General features: G+C 46.3%; 2 protein-coding genes across 6 annotated transcripts in view; both read left to right on the forward strand.

Annotated features, from left to right (window-relative positions):
* itgav (integrin, alpha V) overlaps window positions 1–9,820 on the forward strand; it is a 27,872-nt gene extending 18,052 nt beyond the window's left edge. The window contains exons 22-31 of one of the 2 annotated variants that reach the window (XM_061791343.1): window positions 281–397; window positions 777–856; window positions 967–1,047; window positions 1,569–1,674; window positions 1,761–1,919; window positions 7,077–7,214; window positions 7,306–7,419; window positions 7,524–7,631; window positions 7,721–7,840; window positions 9,120–9,820. In XM_061791343.1, the coding sequence (XP_061647327.1) occupies window positions 281–397; window positions 777–856; window positions 967–1,047; window positions 1,569–1,674; window positions 1,761–1,919; window positions 7,077–7,214; window positions 7,306–7,419; window positions 7,524–7,631; window positions 7,721–7,840; window positions 9,120–9,212 (1,116 nt within the window). In that variant the 3' untranslated portion in view covers window positions 9,213–9,820. The remainder of the gene's footprint in view (window positions 1–280; window positions 398–776; window positions 857–966; window positions 1,048–1,568; window positions 1,675–1,760; window positions 1,920–7,076; window positions 7,215–7,305; window positions 7,420–7,523; window positions 7,632–7,720; window positions 7,841–9,119) is intronic. The other variant, XM_061791344.1, reaches the window with a different exon arrangement.
* Window positions 9,821–9,969: 149 nt separating this feature from the next.
* LOC133486353 (TGF-beta receptor type-2-like) lies at window positions 9,970–27,847 on the forward strand. 4 transcript variants are annotated; one of them, XM_061791349.1, is made up of 10 exons: window positions 10,321–10,447; window positions 15,868–16,010; window positions 16,134–16,284; window positions 16,473–16,705; window positions 20,128–20,600; window positions 25,265–25,438; window positions 26,108–26,245; window positions 26,502–26,646; window positions 26,761–26,888; window positions 26,976–27,847. In XM_061791349.1, the coding sequence occupies exons 3-10, from the start codon at window positions 16,178–16,180 to the stop codon at window positions 27,111–27,113; spliced, it is 1,536 nt and encodes a 511-aa protein (XP_061647333.1). In that variant the 5' UTR covers window positions 10,321–10,447; window positions 15,868–16,010; window positions 16,134–16,177; the 3' UTR covers window positions 27,114–27,847. The 4 variants fall into 4 exon arrangements, with proteins under 4 accessions (XP_061647330.1, XP_061647331.1, XP_061647333.1 ...); XM_061791346.1 differs by lacking the exon at window positions 15,868–16,010 and having other exon boundaries at window positions 9,970–10,447; XM_061791347.1 differs by lacking the exon at window positions 15,868–16,010 and having other exon boundaries at window positions 9,970–10,447; window positions 16,509–16,705.
* The last annotated feature ends 85 nt before the right edge of the window (window positions 27,848–27,932 follow it).

Here is a 27,932-nt window from a genome sequence, read left to right on the forward strand (position 1 = left end):
TATATATGCATGTGTATATATGTATGTATATATGCATGTGTATATATATATATATATATATGCATGTGTATGTATGTGTATATATGCATGTGTATATATATATATATATATGTATGTATATATATATATGTATGTATATATATGTATATACATATATACATATTTGTTCTACTTTTTTTGTATATGTGGATAACTTGGGTTGTTCCCAACATCTGGTGAAATTTTCAGGTCAATAGCACCTTTGGAATTTAGTGAGAAAAATGTGTTATACTTATTTCAGCCGCTGTATACATGTGCTCGCCAGACGCTGAGCCGGCTGTCGTGCGCCTACAAAAAGGAGAACCAAACCAAGATGGTGGTGTGCGATCTGGGGAACCCCATGAAGGGCGGAACCAAGGTGAGCGGCGAGCGCCGCTTCACATCTTTTTCCAGGAATGCACGCAAGTCACACTGACTCAGAGCTTTTAAATAGGTCGCCTGAAGCCCAAAAAACCCCACAGAAACCAGCAGGGGAAAAAAATCCCAAATCTTCAGAGATAGTTTTTATTAGTGAAGTTGATAATATTAATAATTTAGCAATTTTCAGGGAAAATTTGAAAACGCTACATAGGTAAAAGCAGTTGTATTTGGTTTCTAGATTTAATCTTTTTACACTGAAGTCATTTTATGAAATAAAATTTCTAAGAAAAATAATTGTAATCTTCTGACATATTTCTGGGAAAAGTAATAATTTTACTAGCATAAAGTTGACCCCCCATCCCCCCAAAAATTGCCAGGTGCTAGCAGAGCTGCGCTTCAGCGTCCATCAGCTGTCGGAGGATGACACAGAGGTCCGCTTTGACCTGCAGATGGTCAGGTCAGATCGCCACACCTTGAAAAAAGCAATGAGAATGACGGTCGTTATTAATGCTCACTTTACCAAATGTTTTGTTCATTGATGTTTTTTTTCCCCCCACATCTTTTCAGCTCCAACCAGTTCAACAACACCAGCACGAGAGTGTCCAGCGTCACCAAACTTACTGTTGTAGCACAAGTCTCCATACGAGGGTAACGCACACGCACACGCACACACAGTGTCCATATGAGGGGAGCGAACACACATTCAGTGGATATAAAAGTGTTTGTGATATTAAAAACTGACACCAAGTGAATCATTTTAACATATTTTCCACCATTAACGTGACCTATAACTCAATTGAACTTAGGTCTTTTTGGGACGGTAAGTAAAAATAAACTGAAATAATGTGGGTGCACAAGTGTGCACACCCTCTTATCAGTGGTTGTGTCCAAAACAAACTAATGGCATTCAGACTTGTTAAATTGGCGTCAGCACACACCTGCCACCATTTCAAGTGCCTCCAAGTAAAGGTTCAGCTGTTCGAGTTGGCCTACAGCGCGAGCCGTGGTCCACAGAAAGCTCCCCCAGCAACAGGGGGATCGAAAGGCTTTTAAATTATTTCTCTTGGGCTCCTTTTTCTATTTTTATTCTTGTATGTCATAAAAACCGGGCATTTCAACCGGGTGTGTACAGTATACCTTCACACGTGTGTGTGTGTGTGTGTGTGTAGCACGTCGTCTCCCGGTCAGGTGTTGCTTCCCATCGCCAACTGGCAATCCAAATTTCCTCCGCTCACCGGAGACGACATCGGACCACAAATAGTGCATGTCTACGAGGTATACACACACACACACACACACACACACACTTACACACACACACACACGTGCTTGATTGGTCGGTCGGTTGGTTGTGTGCGTAGCTGCTGAACAGTGGTCCCAGCACGCTGAGTCAAGCGTCCATGGAGGTGGAGTGGCCGTACGGATACAACAACGCGTCGCTGCTCTACATTACGCACTTCGACACGGAGGGGCCCGTCAACTGCTCCACGGACGTCAAACTCAACACCCTCAATGTCACCGTAAGAGATACACAGTCTAGTGTTGTCACAATACCAAAATTGTGACTGAATTTTATTTCCTGAAAAGACAGCGAATACGCGGGACGTTTCCATGAAAACGGGGATTACTTCCCCCTAAAAAAGTGTGTGAATAAGCGAATCCATGAATTCCGAACATCAAGTATGCGAGGGTCCGCTGTAGCTCGGTACTGAAACGATAACTTAGCAAAAACCTCAAGCATCTGAAGAGTATCATAGATGGCATAACATGTAGGGGATATTGGTGAAATATGATACATTAGGTTTGCGTGGAGTACCGGTACAAAAACAAGTACCACGATACCTCACTGTCAAAAAGGATACGATGTGACGTGTTTTCAGTAGGGATTTCCCGGTCCAACTTTTTCACTTCTGACCGATAGATCTTGCAGCCTTGAGTTCTAGCCGATATGATATTGGTTCAATCCGTTATGAGCAATAATCATACATACTTATTTTTTTGTTCGGAATGTTAGAAAAGGCTTAATGAAGTGATATTACTCAGAGAATAATCAGCAACAGGAGGTATAAATAGGATATTGTTTTATTTGCTGCTCCTGCTGTGCACGTCTTAGCCTCTGAGGGGCAATGTGGTGCACGCGATGAGAGTAGAAGTCACGATTGAATATTTAATATACCGTAATTTCTCATGTATAATGCGCATTTCTTTCCCCAAAAAATAGTCAAAAGTCAATAGTGCGCATTATATATGGGTATAGGGCAAAATGGGGGAAAAACTTTCCCATTCCTCCACACAAGCAGTCTTCAAATCTTGAAGGTTCCGTGGCAAGACAGGCAAGATGGCGCTTATCCGTGTGGATACCGCGGTTACGTGCTCTCTAGTTTTGTCTGTTTTTGTGTTTTTCGTTCGTCTTTGGAGACATTACGTGACTCACTTACACAAGACTTGCTAAACATCAGAGAGTCTACCCTGGACTTTCTTTCACCAACTTGCGCAAATCCACTCAGTTTTTTCCCCGAGTTACTCACCGTGGGGGCGGCTGCGGTCTATGGCGCATGGAGACGTAGGGGGAAGCGCGCCGGCCTCCAAGTTAAGCTCCGCAAGAGAGGATACAGATTGGCGTTTCCGTCGAGCCACCTCGCGAATCTACGCTCCCTACCCAACAAAATGGACGAGCTTCATTTTCCGACAAAGACCAGTAAAGATTTCGGACGTTCCGCCACCCTGTGCTTTACAGAGACTTTGCTTTGTGAGGCTGTCCCCAATGGCGCCGTAATGCTACCGGGCTTCGATCTTCACTGGGCAGGCCGCGTCATGGTGTTATCGGGGAAGACAAAAGGCGGCGGGATATGCTTCTATATCAACGAAAAATGGTGTACTGACGCCACGGAGCTCAGCACACACTGCAGCCCGCATTTCGAGTCGCTGTTTTTGAACTGCAAGTCATTCTACTCGCCTCGTGAGTTCACAGCTTTCATTCTCGCCGGTGTTTACATTCCGCCTCAAGCTAACACGAATCCCGCACTGCTAACACTTTAAAAAAGAAATTGAAAAAAAAGCACACAGACTCACCCCTCATTATTCTTGGGGACTTTAACAAAGCTGAACTCACCCACGAACTCCCTAAATACACGTTGACTTTCCTACCAGGGAAAATAAAATGTTAGACCACGACTATAGTACGCTAAATAACTCATACCGTGTCATACCTCGCACAGCTCTGGGCTCGTCTGATCACTGCTTATTTCACTTCATACCAACATACATACAAGAACTTAAATGCGTGAAGCCTATGATGAAAACAGTGAAAAAGTGGACCAACGAAGCAAAGATGGAACTTCAATGCGGTCTCGACTGCACAGACTGGAGTGTCTTTGCAAATTCAGCTGGCAGCCTGAATGAATATACGGACACTGTCACATGCTCTATCAGTTTCTGTGAAGAGGTGTGTGTGTGTTCCAACAGTCGTTTCGCACATTCAAGAACAACAACCCGTGGTTCACTGCCAAACTTAAGCAACTTCGCCAGGCTAAAGAGGAATACACACATATCGAAGTGGGGATAGGGCCCCGTTTAGTCACGTCAGAAACCAGCTGACTAAAGAATTGAACATTGCAAAGAGAAACTATGCCGTAAAGTTAGAAAAACTGACTCTAAATCAGTCTGGCATGCATTACAATCACGAAGCAATTACAAGCGACCAACCCCCAAAGCTGAGAAGAATAAAAGACGAGCCGAGGACTTGAATACCTTCTACTGCAGATTTGAAAAGGACACTTTCACACTCACCCAGCCGCACCACCGACCACCATCGCACCTCTGACTTCTGCGTTGACCATCCACGAATAGGATGCGAGACGCATCTTGAAACAACAAAAGATTAACAAAGCGGCAGGCCTAGACCGTTTGTGTCCCCATTCTGCCTCAAAGTCTGCGCGGACCAGCTCGCGCCAGTCGTCACACAGATCTTCAAGAGATCTCTGGAACTGTGCGAACTACCATCCTGTTTCAAATGCTCCACAGTCATCCCAGTCCCCAAGAAACCTGCAATCTCGGGTGTGAATGACGACAGGCCTGTCGCCCTGACATCTGTGGTCGCGAAGTCCTTTGAACACCTTGTGATGGACCACCACAAGAGCGTCACGGGTCCCCTGCTGGACCCCCTGCAGTTTCCCTAGCGAGCAAACAGGTCTTCGGATCATTCAGTCAACACGGGACTGCACTTCATCCTTGAACACTTCCACGGCGCAGGGACCTACGCAAGGTTCCTGTTCGTGGACTTCAGCTCTGTGTTCAACACCATCATCCCTGAACCCCTCTCCTCCAAGCTTCTCCAGCTCAGCGTCTCGCCTGGCATCTGACAATGGATGTACAGCTTCCTGACGGGCAAGACACAGCAGGTGAGGCTGGGGGAAACATCTACACGCACCACCAGCACCGGGGCGCTCCAAGGTCATTGCACCAGACTATTGCGATATTAGTCATTCGAACTGCTCTAAGTGCGAGAGGACTCTGCATCTTTTTGCACAATTGTTTTTGGTTTTTTGTCTCCAAAGTGTTCTGTAAATTGACTGTCTGTTGTACTCGAGCGGCTCCAACTACCGGAGACAAATTCCTTGTGTGTTCTGGACATGCTTGGCAAATAAAGACGATTCTGATTCTGATTCTGATTCTGATTCTCTTGGACAACTCTTGTGATTATTCTTTGCACGCCATCAGAAACCTTGCGAGGAGAACCTGATGGAAGCAAATTTACGATGGTATGATTGGCTTTCCACTAACGTATTATGGCCCCAACATGCTCACTGGAACGTTCAGAAGCTTGGCTTTGCGCCTGCAACCAATGCCGTCGTTATGTTTTGCGACGATTAGTTTACGATGGTCATGAGACAGCTCTCTGCTCTTCCCCGTCATGAGATGTGTCTTGACTCGCCCGGGTCCTCAGAACTGTGAGGCAGATGTGCTAACCAGTCGTCCACCGTGCCGCGCTAATACAGTACATAATTATAAAAATTGATTACGAGGAAATGTATTTTTTGTATCAGAATGCTTTAGTTAAAACTCTGTACTCATGGAATTTGTTTTGTAGTATAATAATAAAACAAAAAGCTGCGAGGAATGCAAATGTATCAATGTCCTTTCACCATCGTTCCTGTCATACCATGTTGCGTTGTTTTGTTTGCACATTAAGGACAAAAGTCCTGTTTTTGTTTGAATTCCTTATTTTCAAAAAGACCATTGAAGCAACATGTTTTTTTTTCGACTGTAGGGTGAAAGCTGCGGCTCGCTACTACTGCGGACTGAATAGGTGGCAACACTGGGGAAATGAAATGCCAGTATGTTGAGTCTAATAGCCTGTCTGCAACATATTGAGAACTATGAATTCATTCGTCCTTGGAATGGTGAACTAGGAACTATTAACTGAATAATAATCGTGAAAAGTAATAGTTCAACGTTGACCTGAACTTTGAACGACTTCGTGTAGAAAATTAACTTTCCCAACACTGGCAGTAGCACTGCTGTCGGTGTCAGCCGAGTACAGAGAAAAGTGGAGGGTGACAACAAGTTGTGCGTTTAAAAGCCGTTCAAATGCTAAAGTGAATGTTGATTGCTCTTATCAATTAAAGTAAGTGTTGAGACGATTCACTTATTTGTTTATCCTCAAGAATCATTGAAATTTTCCCAAATTCAAACTTTTTAGTTGAAGATAAACATGAAATCTTTAGCTGTCTACGGTGGCCTGGAAGTGCAAAACAAAATAATGAGTTGTGAAACATTTTTACATTTCAGAAAACACATTTAACAAAAGCAGAAACGCTTTTACAAAAGATGAAACAAATTCCAATTGGGAGAACCCGGAAAGGGAACGTCCCGTTTCACAGACATTCTTCGAAATCCCACGCCCTTTCTCGGCAAGACCCGCCCCGCTTCAATATGATCGGCTCCTGCATTGCGGAAGCGTACGCTACGCGGATGTAACGAGATGTCCGTCCCAAATATAATTTTAAAAAGGTTTATTGTGGTTAGGGTTGGGGTTAAGGCAGTATAGGATGAGTTAAGGTTAGGATTATGGTGGTTAAGGCTGGCGGACAGCGAGCACCGCTACCGAACCCGATTGAACTAAAAAAAAAAAAGAAGAAAAAATCTTCACGCGCATCGAAAGATGACGACTACCGAGTCGTGACGCAGTGAATTGTGACATGGAACGTAACGTAGCCAATCACAAAGGCACCTGACTAACGAACAAGAACGCTGGCGGAGAACAAACAAACATGTTCTACCTGATGTTGCATTTTGTGGTTTCACCAGACGGCAAGAAGTCTTTTCACGAGCGAGTCTTTTTATTGACGACATCACCGTTGTACAATATTCCCACCTGCGGTCCCTTCGGAAACATGGGCGCGACGTATCCGGAAGTGTTTCTTCTTTTTCGTTTTAGTTAGCTCATGTTTGATCACGTGAGATTTCTGTCTTGGAAGACTGGGTTCTAGATCAGTGGTGGAACAGAATCTTTCCGCGTGTGGTGTTGTCTGTTGAGATTATCGGCACACACTCCGACCAAAACTGTTAAATGCCTGTTTTTTTTTTTTTTTTTTTATCAGATAATGTTCTAAAATTCCAATAATCCTCGTGTGTGTTGGCTTCGCCGGTTGCTAACGCTGGTTTGCTGTCATTAGTTTGAGAGTCCTCTGGCGTCGTCGTCCTCTGTGTTGAAAAACGTCAGCGGAGATCGACAGACGGAAGGACGAGAGCACAAGCGCAAGCGTGTCCGCAAAAGAGACCTGGAGGCTCGAGACCAAGACCTCGTCACGCTGGTAAAAGCACACGCGCACGTGTCGTTGAATGATGGCTCCGTGGACAAATTGGATGTATTGGCGGTCGCTTGCTTGTGTGCGTGACGTGTAGGACTGCAGCAGGGCGCCGTGCGTTAAGCTGCGCTGTCAGGTTGGCCGTCTGGAGAGGAAGAAGAACGCCATAGTCTTTATCTACTCCAGACTGCACGTTAACAACTTCCTAAGAGTACGCGGGCACACACACACACGCACACGCGCGCTCTCTCTCTCTCTCTCAAGGATCGTGTAGCAGTGATTTGTGTTCGTGTGTGTGTGTTTGTGCATTTTCAGGCTGAGAATGAGAACCGGTCGTACGTGATCGAGTCGAGCGCCTCGTTCAACGTCATCCAGATGCCGTACAAGAACATTCCGGCCACGCTGCCGTCCAACAGCACCACCGTAAGACTGGCGCGCACGCGTATCCTCGACGTCTTTTTAGTGTGAAATTGCGGATCGTATCGGATGAGGTTTTTGGTGCCCGGCCGCAGGTCAGCGTGTCGGTGCTATGGGTGGCGGACGCCCCTCAGCCGGTGCCGGGCTGGGTGGTGGCGCTGGCCGTGCTGGCCGGTTTGCTGCTACTCGCGCTGCTCATCTTCATCATGTACAAGGTCAGCAACTCCACGCCCTCTTTACACACACGCTACTGTGTATTTGCATTGGAGCCCGAACGATATGGATTTGTTCATTTTAAAAAATATATATATTTTTTTTTTTTTTTTGGACCAATTCTGTAATTTGGCACAATACAATTTTGATTACGGATTAGTTGGCCAGTTAATTTAAAAAATGCATAATGAATAAGATTACTTAACGCTTAACAGCAATAAATATTAGTGATGGGACTCGATTAAAAAATGAATCTCAATTTATCACATTTTAATCATAGAAGAATATTTGTGTCGTTGAGTGCACGACAAAATCAAATAGACAGACATGAATGCTGTTAACGTTGGAAAAATTGCATTTAATTGTATTTCAGTACAAAAACAAATAAACTCAAATATTCCCTGGTCAAAAGTCAGTAGACCTAAACTGAAAGTTCAATTTCAGGATTTTTTGTTTCAAGTGCCATTTTAGGACATTTTTCAGAACTGTATTGCCTTGAAATGGTTCAAAACAACAACAGTTCAACAGAAGTGCACATCTTTCTTTTTCTGGTAAAAGAAGAAGTTCCGATAGTCAAACTCCGTGTGCTCGGTGTAATCGGTGTACCAGGACAGACAAAGGTTCTGCGTTGGTTTGTAAAGCAAACTGCCATCAAAATGCATCAATATTTTTCAGCCACTAATTTTGGGGGAATTAATTCATTGTGATTAACGCGTTTAAGTCCCACCACTAATAGATATACAGGCAGAGCATTGGACTTTTTTTAATAATAGTTTTTCCTTTATTTGTTCAACTTTACAACAGAGAAAAATCGGACAAAAACGGACGATATTTTTGGGGAAAATTTTTACTGATTTGTGCTTATTTTTGTTAGTTTGAATGTCTTATGTTGTAATGTGTTAATATGTAAAAATATATATATATAATTAGCAAAAATCAACAAAAACAATGGGCCTACATTTTCAGATTTGTTTTGTTTGAATGTCATTATCTTTGTCTTACGTTGTAATGTATAAATATGTAAAAAAAAAAAATAATAATAATTGTATAAAGTTTGACAATGTGTTGTTAGTTTAAATGACATTATCTTTGTCTTATATTGTAATTAGGGTTGGGCATCGAGAATCGAGAACCGATTGGAACCGGGACTAACGTTTTAGTCCATACATATATACGTGTATATATATATATATATATATATATATATATATGTATATATATTGTGTGTGTGTGTGTGTGTACATGACGTGATACTAAGCAGTGTGTAATGTGTCCTTGCAGCTGGGTTTCTTTAAGCGAGTGCGCCCCCCACAGGAAGATTGTCTGGAGAAGGAGCAGCTGCAGCCCGAGGAGAACGGAAACGCCGACACCTAGAGCAGCAAGCCTTAGCTTAGCGCAGCACAAAGGCACACACACATGAGCGCGAGCACGGACTCTTTGCACTTTGATGGCATCCGCACAAACTTTAACAGAAGAGAGCAAGAACAATCCAGCCGGTTTCTCTGCTAAACCGATGCTAAGCTAGCTGTTGAAGCCAAAAAGTACAGCAAGCGGTTCCTCAACATGCTAGCTAACATCTCTTTGCTAACGTCTCTTTTGCGGTTTTAACTTTTTTTTGTTTTGTTTTTTTAAATAAAAAAAAAAAAAAAGATCTTGCTCGCTCGCAGACATACACTGGTCCAGCCTAACGAGCAAGCTAGCTCACGAGACTAATGGCTTTCCTTGACTCACAGATGTTGACTCACAGCAGCAACATACTACTACTTCCTGTTAGTATTGGTCTTTTTCCTGCGCTAGCAAATGCGTTTGGTGCACTGAATGTCGTAGTGAGAAAACGTGCCAAACGCGGCTGAGCATTGCGGCTACGCTAACTCGATCACAAAAGTGCTTCGCTAGCTCAGATTGTCTGGATACATTTTTTTTCTTAAATGCTGAAATCTTTTTTGTTGTCATGTGACTTGAAAAATAAATTCTGTAGTCAACGTTTTGTTGTCACGCGTCCTCATTGGTCAAAAATCTTATTCGTGTCTTACTTTAAGTTAAGGGGAAAAAATTCAATAGTTAACAAATGACAATAAAAAATGTAATAAAGAAAACCAGTTTTGAATTCATAGTAACAAAGTACAGTAAATCCAAAAATAGTAATGTATAGATAAAAAATAGTCGTGTAATGTTTAAACGATAGTAATTTAAAATAATCATTAAAATGATTCTAAAAAATATTTGTCAAGAATCTTAAGCTCTTATGTCCATGAAAAAGACCAATATGAAGTCAACACATTTTGAAATAAAATCAGGTTAATTAAAAATGCAATAGTTCAATATTGTCAAAAATGGTCATAAGGTCAAAAAATACAAATCAAGAGTAGCATCAACTAAATGAGGTCACTTGTGAAATTTGGTCGGCAGTAGGGTGGCGCTGATGATGTCACAGGAGGGCGGACCAGAGTGGCTGGTGGGCGGGGCTTGCTCACATCTGGATGGGAAACATCTGGATGCACGCGAGCGCGCGCACAGCTCTGTTAAATGTACATCTATCTCCATGCTGTCGAGCTTCAGCATGTGGAGCGACAAACTCATCATCGCCATCGTCATCACCATCACCACTTGTGAGTTCTTTGACTTGACTCGACTTTGCGTGTTGTGGGGGGAATGTAATTGGAGGAGGGCTACTTCCTTCACGCGTTAAGTTGACTTTCATTCTTCAGCTGTAAGTTCCATCTGGCTACTAGATCTGTACTAGCGTTATATATGTTATCGCGATACGACATCAAGATGATATATCTGTCCAGCTATTGTTGCTACCTTATCTAGTGTTACTATATACATACGAGATTTATATGCCATATCGTAGAGAAACGTAATCTATCCTGTATATCAATACTATATCCATATTCTATTCGTACACTAGACGTAAGCCATCTATAGCCATACAATATAGATATAGATCTATACGATAGCCTGCCATATCTGTTGTAAAAATAGAAATGCCCAATTCTAATTCAGTTGGAACGTTGTGTAAAACGTACATAAAAACAGAATACAATTATTTGCAAATCCTTTTCAGCCTATATTCTTCAGAAAACAGTACAAAGACGATAGTTAGCTTTCAGTCTGATGAACATTGTTTTTTGTCAAATATTCTCTCATTTTGAGTGTGATGGCTGCCAGACGACGTTAAAGCTGGGCCAGCGGCATGTTTACCTCCGTGTTAACTTTGAACAACACATTAATTGTTGAACCTTTGAGAAGAATCTTCATCATCATTATTGTCATGAACATGCACACAAAATTTGTTCTCTCCACTTTACCCATCACAGTGAACACACACACGAGAGCAGGGGGCAACTTAAGCGGGAGCAGTTTTGCGCTATCGGTGTCTTGCTCAAGGACACCACAGCCGTGAGTCCGGGAGATGTTGGTGGATGGTCCAGTCGGGGTCTCGAACCTAGGTCCCCACGGTGGCAGGCGATGAGCTTAACAATTGGGTCAATTCTTTGCCATTTTTGCTTGATGTACAACTGAAGTTGCTCAACAGTCCGGGCGGTGTCTCCGCTGTGCTAACCTCCGCCCACGTTTTCAAAGGAAGACGGGTCTGGACTGCTTTATTACCCGCACTCTTTTACTCCCGAGCCACGCAGTTGTAACCCGCGCAGAATGCGGTTTGGCATTCTCTTGCTGAAATAAGACGTCCCTGAAAAGATGGTGCTCGGATTGCAGCATGTGGTGCTCCAAAACTTGGATTTACCTTTCAGCATTATGGTGCCTTCACATCAGAATAAGATTTCTTGGCATCAGAATCAGCTTGATTGACCAAGTATGCTAGAAGACATTGTCAAGACACTCTAGTAAAACGGCAAACAGCCACTACAACGAAATAGACATTTAGGACATAAAAAAACGTGGGGAGAGTCATTGAGCAATGAAAGTGTTCCACTAGTGTGGTGATGCTAGTATTAATGGCAATTTTGCAAATTATGCAGAGTCCACAAGCAATTTAGAGAAATTTAAAGTGCCCAATGGTGCAATGATCTGGTGCAGTGATGATTGTGCAAATGGTGCAGAGAGTTCTCAAACGCGAGTGGCCAGCAGTAAGCAACAACAGAATGCAAATAAAATAGTGAGTGTCCCGACAGAAATGTGCAAAATTGGCGGCATGTTGCAAGGAAAGTGTTAGTTAGCTGTTCAAGGAGTTAATGGTAAGAGGGAAGAAGCTCTCGGAATCTCTGCTGGTTTTCGTTTGCATTGTTCGAAAGCAGGCATGATGGAAGACCGGTTAGCACATCTGCCTCACAATTCTAAGGACCCGGGTTCAAATCCGGCCTAACCTGTGTGGTGTTTGCATGTTTTCCCCGTACCTGCCTGGGTTTTCTCCGGGTACTCCGGTTTCCTCCAAGATCCCTAGTGAGGATGGATGCATGGTCGATAGCGCCTACCTAAGGGAAGCTGCTGGAAGAGGTAGTGACCAGGATGTGGAGGGTCCAAGAGGATTTTGCGTACCCTTGGTTTAGTCCTGGCAGTGCTCAAGAGTGGGTAGGTGGGTATCGCTAATCTTTTCAGCAGCTTTGACTGTCCGTTGCAGTCTGATTTTGTCCTTCTTTGTGGCGGCACCAAACCAGACACAGAACAGATTGGATGACTGCTGTGGAGAAGTGCCCCAACTGCTCCTGGGTTTCTTCAGAAGCCGCAGGAAGTTCCTCCTCTGCTGGGCCTTTTTGAGGATGGAATTGATGTTGGTCTCTCACTTCAGGACCTGAGAAACTGTAATTCCCAGAAACGTGAAGGTCTCGATGGTTGACATAGGGCAGCTGGACAGTGTACGGGGCAGCTGTGGCGAAGGATGTTTCTTCAAGTCCACGATCACCTCTACTTTCTCCAGCGTGTCATATGTCCAAGTTACTCATGCCACAGGTACTAACAGAGCCCGATACCATCACAGATGCTGGCTTTTGAACTTTACACTGAAAACAATCCGATGGTGATTTTCCTCTTTGGGCCAGAGGACACCACATCCATGATTTCCAAAAGCAATTGGAAATGTGGACTGGTCAGAGCGCAGCACACTTTTCCACTTTGCGTCAGCCCAACTCAGATGAGCTCAGGCCCAGAGAAGCCGGCCGGCGGCGTTTCTGGCTGTTGTTGATAGATAGAGATAGATATATATATTTGCGCGCTTTGGATGGTAGAGTTTTCACTTTCATTTGTAGATTTCGCCACAAACGGTGTTTGTTAGCTGACAATTGTTTTCTGAAGTGTTCCTGAGCCCACGTGCTGGCAATATCCTTCACGCAATGATGTCGATTTTGATGCAGTGGCCGCCTGAGTGATCGAAGGTCACGGGCATTCAATGATGGTTTTCGGCCTTGCCGCTTAAGTGCAGAGATTTCTCCAGATTCTCTGAATCTTCTGATGACGATATGGAGCGCTCAACTTCCTTGTGATTGTACGTTGAGAAATGTCGTTCTTAAACTGTTGGGCTATTTGTTGACAAAGTGGTGAACCCCTCGCCCCATCCTTGCTTGTGAGCGACCGAGCCTTTCGGGGATGCTCCTTTTATACCCGATGGTGACACTCACCTGTGGAATGTTCCAAACTGGTGTTCGATTTTTCTTGCCCCTCTCTCAGTTTTTGGAACTTGTCGACCTCCTCACTGGGCGGCTACGGCTCAGTCGGGAGAGCGGGTCGTCCAGTGACCGAAGGGTAGCCGGTTCGAATCCCGGCTCCGACCGTCCGCGTGCCGAAGTGTCCTTGGGCAAGAAACTGAACCCTAATTTGCTTCCGGTGGGCCTGGCAGCGCCTCGCCCATCGGTGTGTGAATGTGAGGATTTGTAAAGCGTTTTGGGCACTGTGATAATGTAGATAAAGTGCGAGATAAGCGCAATCCATTTACCGTCAAAATCCAAATGAGATTTACACACACACACACAAATAACGATCGGTTTGAACGTTAAATATCTTGTCTTTGTAGTGTATTCCGTTAAATATCGATTGAAAAGGATTTGCAAGTCATTGTTCTTTTTTCCTTTCCATTTTACACAAGGTCCCAGCTTCATGGGAATTGGAGTTTGTACACTCGGTCTATACTAAATCGAGACAATGTTTTTCGAAATAGATATTACATAATGTGATATGTACAGTATGTAAAACACTCTCTGTCAATATTTCTAGCTATGCTCTTTAGATCTCAAATGAATTGTTCACGCTTGTTTGGCACGTACACACACACACACACATTGTGCGTTTGTGTTTCTTCAGTGCCAGTCACCCTCCGCCCCACTGACGGAGACAAAAGACACACCAGTGTGTGCGTGTATGTGAGTCTGTGTGCGCATAGCATACAAGTGGTCGTGTGTAAAAAGAAGCTCAGCACTGTTCCGAATTGTGAGCCTCGCGCGACCCAGACAAGAACGTACCCATATTCGCCACATCCTCGCCAACGAGTCGGATGGAGCGGATTTGGAAAAACAAGGCTGAGGATTAGGAATTTGGACCGTCGCGTGACTCCCTCCCTGCTACGTGACAGAATCGTACGTGGCTTCACTAATGGCCAATTGAGAGACGGATTGAAATCTTGAAAAAGTGGATACCTGCCTTTCAAGCCAGATAAAAGGCAGCCGAGAAAAAGTCGAAACGGACAGCGAAAGCTGACACAGAAAGTCGAGAGTCAAGTTATAGAATCAGAATCAGAATCATCTTTATTTGCCAAGCATGTCCAAAACACACAAGGAATTGGTCTCCGGTAGTTGGAGCCGCTCGAGTACAACAGACAGTCAATTTACAGAACACTTTGGAGACATAAAGACATTGACAAAAAACAACAACAAACAACAATTGTGCAAAAAGATGCAGAGTCCTCAGTTCGAATGGCTAATATCGCAATAGTCCGGTGCAATGACCATTGTGCAAAGGGCACTGAGACTTCAAGGAGTGGATGCGGTTTAAAGTGACGAGTACTGCGATCATCTGGGACAATGGTTGTGCAAATGTTACAGATACTCCTCAATCAGTGTGCAAATGGAGCAGGTGCTACCCCGGATATATAGCGGACAAACACGGAACAAAACAATATCCCACAATAAGAAACAGCAAAAATGATTCATAGTTGAGCAGAGGAGAAGGAGGGGTTGTGTTCAGGGGCACCGTCACAAAGGAGCGCAAAAACGTCAGCGATGGTGTCTGCAGGGAGAAAAATGGACCCAATAGTGGAAATATTTGACCGATCATAGCAGAGTTTCAAAGTTTCAGCTGCCTGCGCCTCGCCAGCGAAAAGCAGTCAACGAGCAAACGTGTTTGGGGGGCGACCGGCCGAAGGAGGAAAACAAAGCCGTCGTATTCAGAGGCACTATCGGCAGTCCTGAGGTGCGGCGAACCTGCCGAATATACGAAACCCTCCCAAACCGCTTTGACACACGGAGGCCAAAAGGAGATGACGCCAAGATGGGACGAGCTTGTTGAGGAGGAGAAAGCGCTCATGACAGAAAACGCATTCAGTGTAAGGTCATCCTTTGTTTGGATTCGTTTCTATCAAAATCTCTTCACGCAAAAGAAGGATTGGGGGACTCGGAAATTGCACACAAGTGAAAACGCTCCCCAAGCCCGAGAAGACGAACAACACGACAGTCGAGCCGAGACGGCCATTGGATGTTCGCCGATCTGAGCTTTGCAGATTGCGGTACGTGTACGTTGGGTGATGATTTTTTCTGAAAGCTGCATTCCAGACATCGAATCCCGGTTGGCCAGAGAACTTCCTCCAGCTTAACTGAAGTTTTAGCCATCAGTCCTGAGGCCCAGAGAGAGACATTTTCAACTAAAGTTACGAGCACTATCTCTCAAACACTCACCGCAAGTGCAAAACCTGGGCCTTATTTTAGACTCTCTTAGACCTTTATCTCACACATTAACAAGGATAAAATAGGTCTTTGTCGCTTGAAGAATATAGCCGATATCGGTATATCCAGTCTTCGACTAAAGCACGCTTTCATTTCCAATCGGATGGATGACTGTAATTCCTGCTTTGTGGTCTTCCCAGAAGAGTTTCTCAAATTGATAATGAATCCAGAATTTGGCAGGACGTGTCCTGGTGCAGATGGCTCCCTGAGATGGGGTTTCCTCACCTGGATGCTCCGTCGCCAGCCTTAGGCTCTTATGTCATTATGGGATTGTACTGAATCGGTAAGTGTGTGTGTGTGTGTGTGTGTGTGTGTTTTAAGTTATGTCGGTGCTGTCGGTTGCATTTGATGGATGAAAAGCACAGTACGAATAAAGTCTGATTGATGATTGTTTTGTTGCGGTTAGCGTCGGCGGTGTCGTTCAGCGGCCATCTTAACTTCAACGTGTGCATGTGGTGTGAAGCGAGCCGTCCGATATGCCGGGACCGCGTCTGCTCCTCCAACTGCTCCTTGTCCTCCTTCTGCTCCTCCCTACACGAGATCTGCGTGGCCGTGTGGTGAGCTAGCGTGCTAACATGCTAAATTACTTGAGCGGCGGTGAAGCCTAAGCGTCTTCCTGCTCTCCCCTGACACAAGCACGACCGCGTCATCGCTGGCTCACCTGTTAGCATGCTAACAGGTGAGCTGAAGACACGCATGCACACACACACAAACAAACTAATGAGGTCCTGTTCCTTTTATGTAGGACGGAGTCTAACGCAAGCGTGTCCGTGCGAACCAGGTGCCACAATCCCGCACTGCCGTTGGACGGCGTGGAGGAGACGAAGCTTCTGCTCAACTCCACGTCCCACGAGTGTCACATGACCAGAGCGGCACAGACGTCGCAGACTGCCCAACTGGGCGTGATCTTGCACGTGTGCGGTTGCAGTGGCGAACACGAGTGCAACGACAAGCTCATCTTCCGACGCGCTGCTAACGGTGAGCTAGCTGCTTGTGAAAATGCTCAGCAACATATAATGTTCACTGAGCTCATTGCGATTAGAATTGTTCATCAACCTATAACGTTGATCGTGCTAGTAACCAACCATCCATCCATCCATCCATCTTCTACCACTCATCCGAGCGAGGGCAGCAGCTTAAGCAGGGAGGCCCAGACTTCCCACTCCCCAGCCACTTCGTCCAGCGCTTCCGGGGAGACCCCGAGATATTCCCAGGCCGGCCGGGAGATGTAGTCTTTCCAGAGTGTCCTGGGTCATCCCCGGGGTCTCCTCCCGGTGGGACGTGCCCGGAACACCTCACCGGGGAGGCGTCTAGGAGGCATCCCGAGCCACCTCATTTGGGTCCTCTCAATGCGGAGGAGCAGCGGCCGACTCTGAGACCCTTCCGGGTGACCGAGCTTCTCACCCGTTCTCTAAGGGAGAGCCCGGACACCCTGCGGAGGAAACTCATTTCGGCCACTTGCATCCGAGATCTTGTTCTTTCGCTCATAAGTATAGGTGAGGGTTGGAACGTAGCTCAATCGGTAAATCGGTAAATCGAGCGCGTCGGCTCTCGGCTCAGCTCCTTTTTCACCACGACAGACCAATACAGAGTCTGCGTGCCTGCAGACGCCGCACCAATCCGCCTGTCGATTTCCCATTCCATTCTTCCGTCACTCATGAACAAGACGGCAAGATCAGAATCTTCATCTTGTCTCCGGGAGTTGGAGCTGCTCTATTATGACAACAGTGAATTGACAGAGAATAATTTTGAAACATAAAAACAATAAAAGGTTACCAGTAATGTGGTAATGCCGGTACTATTTTTTGAATTGTGCAATTCGATGTCCTCTAGCAATTTAGAGCAGTTTGAAATGACTAATAAAACAATAGTCTGGTGCAGGGACCATTGTGCAAATGGCGCAGAGACTTCAAGAAATGTATGCAGTTTAAAGTGACTACTAAAGCGATATAATCTGGAACAGCTGTCAACAACCTTTCAATTGTGCAATTGGTGCAGATACTTCTCGAGCACGAGTGGCCAGTATTGGTCAACAAGAGATATGCAAATAGTGCGGGCTGGCGAGACGACTACAGCGAGTGCACGAGTCATGTATAATCGGCCCGACAGAGATGGGACTACAATCTCAAGACAAAATTGGCAGCATGTTACAGTGGAGTTGTAAATTAACTGTTTAAGACGTTAATGGCAAGAGGGAAGAAGCGGTTGGAATGTCTGCTAGTTTTACTTGGCATTGTTCGATAGCGCCTACCAGAGGGAAGGAGCTGGAAGAGGTGGTGACCAGGATGTGGAGGGTCCAAGAGGATTTTGCATGCGCTTGTCTTAGTCTTGTTCTGGCAGCGTCCAAGTCCCCAAGGTAGGGGGGAACCTACCTTGGGGACTGGTAGGGGGGAACCGACAATTTTTTCAGCAGTTTTGATTGTCCGTTGCAGTCGGAGTTGGTCCTTTTTTGTAGCAGCACCAAATCAGACTGTGATGGAAGAACACAGGACCGATTCGATGACTGCTGTGTAGAACTGCCTCAACAGCTCCTGTGGCAGGCCAGGCTTCCTCAGAAGCCGCAGGAAGTACATCCTCTGCTGGGCCTTTTTTAGGCTGGAGTTGGTGTTTATCTCCCACTTCAGGTCCTGAGAGACTGTAATTCCCAGGAACTTGAAGGTCTCGACGGTTGACACAAGGCAGTTGGACAGTGTGAGGGGCAGCTGTGGTGAGGGATGCCTCCTGAAGTCCACGATCATCTCTACAGTCTTGAGCGTGTTCAGCTCCAGGTTGTGTCGGCCGCACCGCAGCTCCGGCCGCTCCACTTCCTGTCGATACGCAGACTCGTCACCGTCTTTGATGAGGCCGATGACCGTGGTGTCATCTGCAAACTTCAGGAGTTTGAAAGCCAGGTGCGTTGAGGTGCAGTTGTTCGTGTAGAGAGAGAATAGCAGTGGAGAGAGGACGCATCCTTGGGGTGCCCCGGTGCTGGTGGTGTCCCCCAGCCTCACCTGCTGTGTCCTGCCCATCAGGAAGTTGTAAATCCACTGGCAGATTGCAGGCGAGACGCTGAGCTGGAGAAGCTTGGAGGAGAGGAGTTCGGGGATGACGGTGTTGAACGCAGAGCTGAAGTCCACGAACAGGATCCTCATGTAGGTCCCCACGCCGTCGAGTGTTCTAGGATGAACTGCAGTCCCGTGTTGACTGCGTCATCCGCAGACCTGTTTGCTCGGGAGGCAAACTGCAGGGGGTCCAGCAGGCGACCTGTGACGCACTCGAGGTGGTCCAGCACGAGGCCTTCAAAGGACTTCACGACCACAGATGTCAGGGCGACAGGCCTGTCGTCATTCAGACCCGAGTTTGCAGGTTTCTTGGGGACTCGAATGACGGTGGAGCATTTGAAACAGGATGTTGCCTCGCACTGTTCCAGAGATCTATTGAAGATCTGTGTGAAAACTGGAGCGAGCTGGTCAGCGCAGACTTTGAGGCAGGATGGGGACACAAGGTCTAGGCCCACCGCTTTGTTGATCTTTTATTGTTTGAAGATATGTCTCACATTCTGTTTGTGGATGGTCAACGCAGGAGGGAGTGTCAGAGGTGGTGCGGCTGGGTGGGTTTGAAAGGGTGCTTTTCAAATCTGCAATAGAATGTGTTCAAGTCGTCTGCTCGTCCTTTATTGGTCTCAGCTTGGAGGGATGGTAGCTTGTAAGTGGTTCGCGATTTTACAGCATTCCAGACTGATTTAGAGTCGTTAGCGGTAAACTGTTTCTAACTTTACGGCATAGTTTCTCTTTGCGATGTTCAATTCTTTCGTCAGCTGGTTTCGAGCGCGATTACAGGGCCCTATCCCCACTTCGATATGCGTCCTCTTTAGCCTGGCGAAGTTGCTTAAGTTTGGCAGAGAACCCGTCTTGTTATTGAACGTGCGAAATGACTTTGTTGGAACACACACCTCTTCACAGAAACTGATAGAGGATGTGACAGTGTCCGTATATTCATCCAGGCTGCCAGCTGAATTTGCAAAGACACTCCAGTCTGTGCAGTCGAGACCGCATTGAAGTTCCATCTTTGCTTCGTTGGTCCACTCTTTCACTGTTTTCACCGTAGGCTTCACGCATTGAAGTTTTTGCCGGTGCGTTGGTATGAAGTGAATTAAGCAGTGATCAGACGAGCCCAGGGCTGCGCGAGGTATGGCACGGTATGCGTTATTTAGCGTGGTACAGTTGTCTTTACTGGTCTTGGTGAGAAGATGAAGCTCGTCCATTTTGTTGGGTCGGGAGCGTAGATTCGCAAGGTGAATTGACGGCAGCGCCAATCGAAATCCTCTCTTACGGAGCTTCACCTAACACGCAGGAAGTAGACCCGATGCCGACATCCCGTTCTCCTGATATCACAGATGTGGTAATGTTGTTGTTGTGCAGGTTTGCCTTCTGCGTGGGACAAAGAAGTGATCCCGGCGGTGCTGGTCAGCCTGGTCCTGCCCGTCCTGGCGGTCGCCATAGTCGCCACCCTTTACTGGGCTTCCAAGCGCCGCAGCCACAAAAGCGCCCGCCTCCGACCCTTGTGCCCCCCGAGCCCGCCGGCCCACCCGGACGGGACGGGAAAAAACACTCCAGAGCTTTTCCGGGCGGCGGCCCCATCTGGCACGCCCGGGCCAGGGCAGGCGGACCAGTTGCCGGCCGTCCACCTGGAAGCGGCGGTAGGCGGCGGTCGCTTTGCGCAGGTGTGGAGGGCCCGGCTGCTGGGTGAGAGTCCGCATCAAGCGGGCGGCGGCTCGGTGGTCGCGGTGAAGGTTTTTCTCCGCGCCGAGGTAGCCTCTTGGAGGCACGAAGGCGCCATCTTGGGTGACGCCGGGATGCGGCACCGCAACATCGTCCCATTCTTGGGCGCGCAGGTGACACCTTACGTTCCATAATTCTGCCGTCGGGCAAATTCCTCGTATCTCCAATAGCATCACAGAGCAAATAAAGGTCAGGTTTGTTGAGCATTGCGTCATCCTCAAAGACAGCGAAGCATTTTCAACACTTTACGTTTGTCAGGCAAAAATAACACACCCGTGTGGGGACTGACCAAAAGTATCCATTTGGGAAAAAATATGAAATTGACCAAATTTGGACATGCGAGATTTCAACTCGACGCATGCCACGTGTTAGTACATTGCGTTATTGTTACATTACATACTGCATGTTACACAAACCGCGAATAGCAAAAATCCAGGATAATTGACACCCATTATTCTTGTACTGGCGGCCGGTTAGGGCGTCTGCCTCACAGTTCTGAAGACCGGGGTTCAATCCCCGGCCCCGCCTGTGTGGAGTTTGCACGTTCTCCCCGTGCCTGCGTGGCTTTTCTCCGGGCACTCCGCTTTCCTAGGTTCATTGAAGACTCTAAATTGCCCGTGGGTGTGAATGTGAGTGCCAATGGTTGTTTGTTTGTATGTGCCCTGCGATTGGCCGGCAACCAGTTGAGGGTGTACCCCGCCTCCTGCCCGATGACAGCTGGGATGGGCTCCAGCGCTCCCGCGACCCGCGTGAGGAGAAGCGCGACAGAAAATGGATGGATGGATTATTGGATTGAAAAAACTTTTTTTTTTTATCCAGAAAATTCTTGAGTAACCGGTGATCAACCACCAAGAAGCGTTTTCAGAGTTGATTCCAACCTGAAAAAGAAAAAACAAAACAAAAAAAGAAAGAAAGAAAGAAATGGGGAAAAAACTGAAAAAGAAGAGATGAATTTGCGGGTGGTCCACTGTATAAAGTATATCGCTCATATTTCATAGATCAAATATCATATATCTATCATTACATTATACCCCTAATCAGGCACGCGCACGGACATTTTGGGGGCACGAGCACCCATTGCCAAAATTATTTATACAATTAAGAAACAACTCGTACATTTGTAACTGTCTTTATTTCTGCTAACCCAATCAACACTGTCAACAATACGATTATTAGCAAATGTCAGGTTTTTGTGCTGTACAAAAACAAGACCAAGATCACTAATGCATACAATGGACTCACCTTACAGGGTACAAGCCAACGGTTTTGGGTGACGGCGCTTCACATTCAATTCAGTCAGGGATCAAAATGCCAACAGGAACAAATACCAGGACATCTCATTCTCACTCTCCGTCCATCTCCGCGTTACATAGGGCTGGAACAATTCTCCATTGCGATTGAAAATCGCGTTTCTTCAATAAAAAATATGGCAGGATCGCGACATGGCCTTTCAACAGTGAGCCTTTCCACGCCGCATTCAGCCAAGATGTCTGTCGCCACTTGACGTCCGGCTTTATTTCAACCCGTCCTTACAGCCGCTGGCCACTGAGTCGCGCAAGTGCCACACAATCAGCCAAGTCATCGGTCGCGATGCCGCTGATCATAAAAAGTTCACAAACAACGGCGGCAAAAAGAGGGGTAATGAACACGCATATAGTCTATTAACACTACTAGGGGATGAATAACCCCTAACTAACAAGAACACAGCATTCTTCCAAATATTTACAATGCCGCTCAGCATACCGGGAATTCAATAATGATTATTATTTATCATTTGTTAAATTAATGTAGCTAATAAACCTGGGCCTAGGTTGAAGATCTATTTCTTGATCAAGCCTCCTGCAACTGCATGTCCTGGGACTACTTTTTCCGGTAATCGGGGTGAACAAACCTGTGGCTACTGGCGAGCTACGCTTGTAACACGAGTTCAACAAACTCTGCAACGAGAACCTGCGAAAGAAATACGGCTAAAGTCAAATGCAATCGCATCCAATGGAAAGGACGTTCCGCGGCGCTGTGTACAAGAGCCGAGCGGAAATACCGCCAGCGAGCGTCTGCGGCAGTGGAAAATCAGGGTGCGTCAAACGGCCTCGTTCCCCGTTCGTTCGTGACCACGGACAATGCTAAAGGCATTGCTAATGCTACTGTTTGATATATGGCTGGATGTGAGATGCTTCGCGCTCACGCTTAACCAGAGAGCGCCGGCGGGCATGCAGTGTGGCGACTCCTGGCCAGCGTGAGACAGTTTTTTTTTTTTTTGTTTGTTTTTTTTAAATTTTCATTTCATTTCTTGTTTAGAACACACAAAGTAGTTTACCAGTTTATGGCACAGACAGCAATTTGATTCCTCAACTTAATATCAGTGACAGTGTAGTTAGGCTCAAAGTATTTTTTAAACAGCGGTTATTTTGTTAGAGTTTTTGTTTTGACATATTTCCTATTTACTTTCTGGTTTGGGAAGTCTGTCTGTTACCTCAGACCTTTTTTTTAACAATAATGTACAAGCCCAATTCCAATGAAGTTGGGACGTTGTGTTAAACATCAATAAAAACACAATACAATGATTTGCAAATCATGTTCAACCTATATTTCATTGAATACACTACAAAGACAAGATATTTCATGTTCAAACTGATCAACTTGATTGTTTTGAGCAAATAATCATGAACTTGGAATTTGATGGATGCAACACGTTCCAAAAAAGCTGCGACAGGTGGCAAAAAAACGACTGAGAAAGTTGAGGAACGCTCATCAAACACGTGTTTGGAACATCCCACAGGTGAACGGGCTCATTGGGAACAGGCGGGTGCCGTGATTGGGTAGAAAAGGAGCTTCCCCCAATTGCTCACTCATTCACAAGCAAAGAAGAGGGGACGAGGTTCGCCTCTTTGTCAACACGTGCGTGAGAAAATAGTCCAACAGTTTAAGGACAATGTTCCTCAACGTACAATTGCAACGAATTGAGGGATTTCATCATCTACGGTCCATAATATCATCAAAAGGTTCAGAGAATCTGGAGAAATCACTGCATGGAAGCGGCAAGGCCCAAAACCGACACTGAATGCCCGTGACCGTCAAGCCCTGCATCGATGTGTAAAGGATATCACCGCATGGGCTCAGGAACACTTCAGAAAACCAATGTCAGTAAATACAGTTCGCCGCTACATCCGTAAGTGCAACTTGAAACTCTACTATGCAAAGCAAAAGCCATTTATCAACAACACCCAGAAACGCCGCCGGGTTCTCTGGGCCCGACTGATGCAAAGTGGAAAAGTGTTCTGTTGAGTCCACATTTCAAATTGTTTTTGGAAATTGTGGACGTCGTGTCCTCCGGGCCAAAGAGGAAAAGAACCATCCGGACTGTTATGGACGCCAGGTTCAAAAGCCAACATCTGTGATGGTATGGGGCTGTGTTAGTGCCAATGGCATGGGTAACTTACACATCTGTGAAGGCACCATTCATGCTGAAAGGTACATACGGGTTTTGGAGAAACATATGCTGCCATCCAAGCAACGTCTTTTTCATGGATGCCCCTGCTTATTTCAGCAAGACAATGCCAAACCACATTCTGCACGTGTTACAACAGCGTGGCTTCGTAGTAAAAGAGTGCGGGTACTAGACTGGCCTGCCTGCAGTCCAGACCCGTCTCCCATTGAAAATGGGTGGCGCATTATGAAGCGTAAAATACGACAACAGACCCCGGACTGTTGAACAACTGAAGCTGTACATCGAGCAAGAATGGGAAAGAATTGCACCTCCAAAGCTTCAACAATTGGTGTCCTCAGTCCCCAAACGTTTATTGAATGTTGTCAAAAGAAAAGGTGATGTAAACACAGTGGTAAACATGAACCTGTCCCATCTTTTTTGGAACGTGTTGCAGCCATCAAATTCTAAGTTCATGATTATTTGCTAAAAACAATAAAGCTCATCAGTTTGAACATGAAATATCTTGTCTTTGTAGTGTATTCAATTAAATATAGGTTGAACATGATTTGCAAATCATTGCATTCTGTTTTTATTTAACACAACGTCCCAACTTCATTGGAATTGGGCTTGTATAATAAGTATTTTTACTTATTATAAATAAAAAATAAAAATCTAAATGTAGTTTGTCCCATCATCTCTTCTTTCTTATACCCCCCCCCCCAAAAAATAGAATCGTGTATCGAACCGTGGTTCAGAAATCGTGATACATATCGAATCGTGTCCTTGGTGTATTTTTACAGTCCTGCTGTTCCATGATTTGATTCTATATGTGTAACATGTAACGTGATGTGACGCAATATCAAGCCATGCTCGCCGAAATGCTCATGAACATAAATTGTCAGCTGTGCCACTAAACGTGAGAAAGAAAACGTGCAAGTCAATAAAAAAATGTTCGGCTTGCTATTATGCACTCTCATCAACATTGAATGTTATGTTTGAGGGCCGAATGGGGAAAACTCTTCGAACGCAACTTCTTGGAGCACAAACAAATGTCCAAATGGTTTTATCGTTATACAAGCCTGTTAATTTGCCCCCCTCAGCTTTAATTCCAAAACGTTAGCACTTTATATGATCTCAAGTCTACGTTCCACAAATCTAGGCAATCAATAAGGTGAAAAAGGATCTGCTTGTCCCAATTCACACACCCGGCCGGAGCTTCCTCGAGTTCACTTTTTTGCCGCTTATGCTCCACCTTGTGTTGGAACTTCGGAATTCGATGTAAAACATGGGGGAAAAAATGAACTATTATTATATGGCTCCAACACATGCTAATGAACATGCTAATAACAGGTGAGGGGCGGGGCCTACTGGCTGCTGCTGGCCTATCACAGGCTGGGAAATCTTCAAGACTTCCTGACGGCCAACGTGCTGAGCTGGAAGCGGCTGGTAACCATGGCGACCGGCTTGGCGCGCGGACTCGCGCACCTGCACAGTGACACCCTCTGGCCGTCAGGGTCGCCCAAGGTAACATTTAGCATGTTAGCTTAGCATGTCACGTTGAAAATGTGTCAGCGATGCATTATTAGGATTCCCACCTAGTTTCTAGGCAGGACACACCCCACTGCAACATGATTGGCTCCTGACCATTCCAAACATGTATCACATTTGTACGAAATAAAAGCAAAGAAGTTTGTTATGGTTAGGTTTAGGGCGAGGGTTTGGGCTTAAGGCGGTTTAGGTTCGGGTTAGTGGGAAACATTAACGCCACCACACTTAAGTCACATACTTCGTTTCCTGTCTGGAAGCAGTTGGGCGTGTTCTACCGGGGTACAGCAGCCAATCATAGTGCGGCAGCGTGTGTCCTGGAGCCACTAATATTGGAGCAGGACGTGTCTTGCCTCGAAACTATTTGGGAATCCTAAGAACGAGTCAGCGACATACGTGCCTGGCTAGCATGCAGGAAAACGTCAATGAAATGTTAGCTGTGCGAGTAAACGTGCCGACACACTTATACTGTCATGTGCACACAAACGCACACGTTATCTGTCCGAGTAAACATGTTTTTAAATGGTGGGAAAGCTGCTTTTCTAGATTCTAATGAGCTTCTAACATTATGCGTGTGAGTCAACAAGCTGCCTAAAAAAGTCCAACGTGGCATGCGCTAGTGAAGCTATGCAGGCGCTCGCGTTTTAGGTGTCGGTGGCTCACCGCGACGTGAAGAGCGGCAACGTGCTGGTGAAGGAGGACGGAGACGTCGCTCTGTGCGACTTTGGCCTCGCCGTCCAACTCCACGCCGAGCTCACCGTGGACGACTTTGCCAACAGCGGGCAGGTAACCCGACGGGACGGGACAAAATCACCCCGTGTTGTAATGGGAACAACATGAAGTTGCGCGAGTTGTTGTAACGTAACACGACATGACATAACGAGACAGAAGTGATGGCAACGGGAAGTAACGCTAGCGACTGTAACGTGACGTAACGTGACAAAATGATGGAATGTGATGTAACGCGACATGACGTGACGTTACGAGTTGTAACATGGCGTGACGTAAAACAATGTGACGTGACCTTTACTTGCGTGCGGAGGTGGGCACAGCGCGCTACATGTCTCCGGAGGCGCTAGAGTCCCGCGTGAACCTGGAGGACGGCGGCGAGTCGTTCAAGCAGATGGATGTCTACTCCATGGCGCTCGTCCTCTGGGAGATGGCCTCGCGATGCCACGTCGGCCGAGGTAAATGACGAGTACAACACATTGTCATGGCAACACCGACCATTTGCGTGTCTGTTTATGTGCACGTGTTTTACGGTGTGTGTTTTGCGTGAATGTTTGATTGTGTGGGTGCAGAGGTTCCCGGTTACACACCCGCGTTCACCGGCTTGGTGGGCGAGCGTCCATGCGTGGACGTGATGCGTGATGTGGTCATCAGGGCGCGCCAACGCCCCGACATGCCAACAACGTGGACGCGGCATCGGGTGAGTGCGGTCGGGATGCCCGGCGGCAATGTTCAAAGCCACGCATGCTTACGTGCTAGCACGCTAACGGTCGTGTCCCGCCCGCAGGGGATGAGCGTCTATTGCGCAACAGTCACAGAGTGCTGGGACCACGACCCTGAGGCACGCCTCACAGCACACTGCGTGCTTGAACGATTACACGGGCTCATCAGGCGGGAAGAGGGACAGGAAGTGCGGCCATGTTGACGAACGTCCTCGTCGGCCCGCCCCCTCCCCTTGGCGTGCTCAGCTGGATGCGGCGGAGGTTTCCCATCGTGCTTTGGTTCCCGGGGAAGGAGGGGGCTGGTGTCATCATCAGGAGCGTCAATAACAGCCGGCTGTTGATCGGTTGTCACGGCAATGCTGGAGAAGGAAGCGATCTCTCCTGGGACGTCCCGATACTTTTGGCGACCGATTGTGTTGTCATGAGACTCCATATCGATCAGTTAATTCAATTGTTTCAATGTATCTTGAAGGGGAAGGATTCACAGTCTTGCACTAACAATCCATCAAAAAAGACACTTCACTATCTTAGTCACGACAAAGTAACAAAGTAATTTGCCACCCTTAAAGACAGACGGCATTTGTTGACACTTCCGCCCACCGAGTGGCTGCCGATTTGATTTGATTTGGATATTTTTGTTAACTCCTCAAAGGAAAGTTGTTCTCTAAATTGCCCGTAGGTGTGGATGTGAGTGCGAATGGTTGTTTGTTTTGTGTTCCCTGCGATTGGCTGGCGACGGGTTCAGGGCGTACCCCGCCTCTCGCCCGAAGATAGCTGGGAGAGGCGACCCGTGTGACAATAAGCGGGGCGGAAAATGGATGGATGGATGAAAATGATCATCTTGGCTGACTTTGTGACAACACACTAACCTTTTTTTTTGTGACCTGTGTTTGTGTAATCTATTAAAAAACAGACTGAAATAACATGGCAAATCTAACGGCGACTTTGAATATTTACTCAGTATTGTATTGTTTTAAAATGTGTCCCAAAATGTTAAAAAGCAACAACTTGGTCTGTCCTGA

The sequence above is a fragment of the Phyllopteryx taeniolatus genome, chromosome 12 (assembly GCF_024500385.1).
Source record: "Phyllopteryx taeniolatus isolate TA_2022b chromosome 12, UOR_Ptae_1.2, whole genome shotgun sequence".
NCBI classification, from domain to species: domain Eukaryota; kingdom Metazoa; phylum Chordata; class Actinopteri; order Syngnathiformes; family Syngnathidae; genus Phyllopteryx; species Phyllopteryx taeniolatus.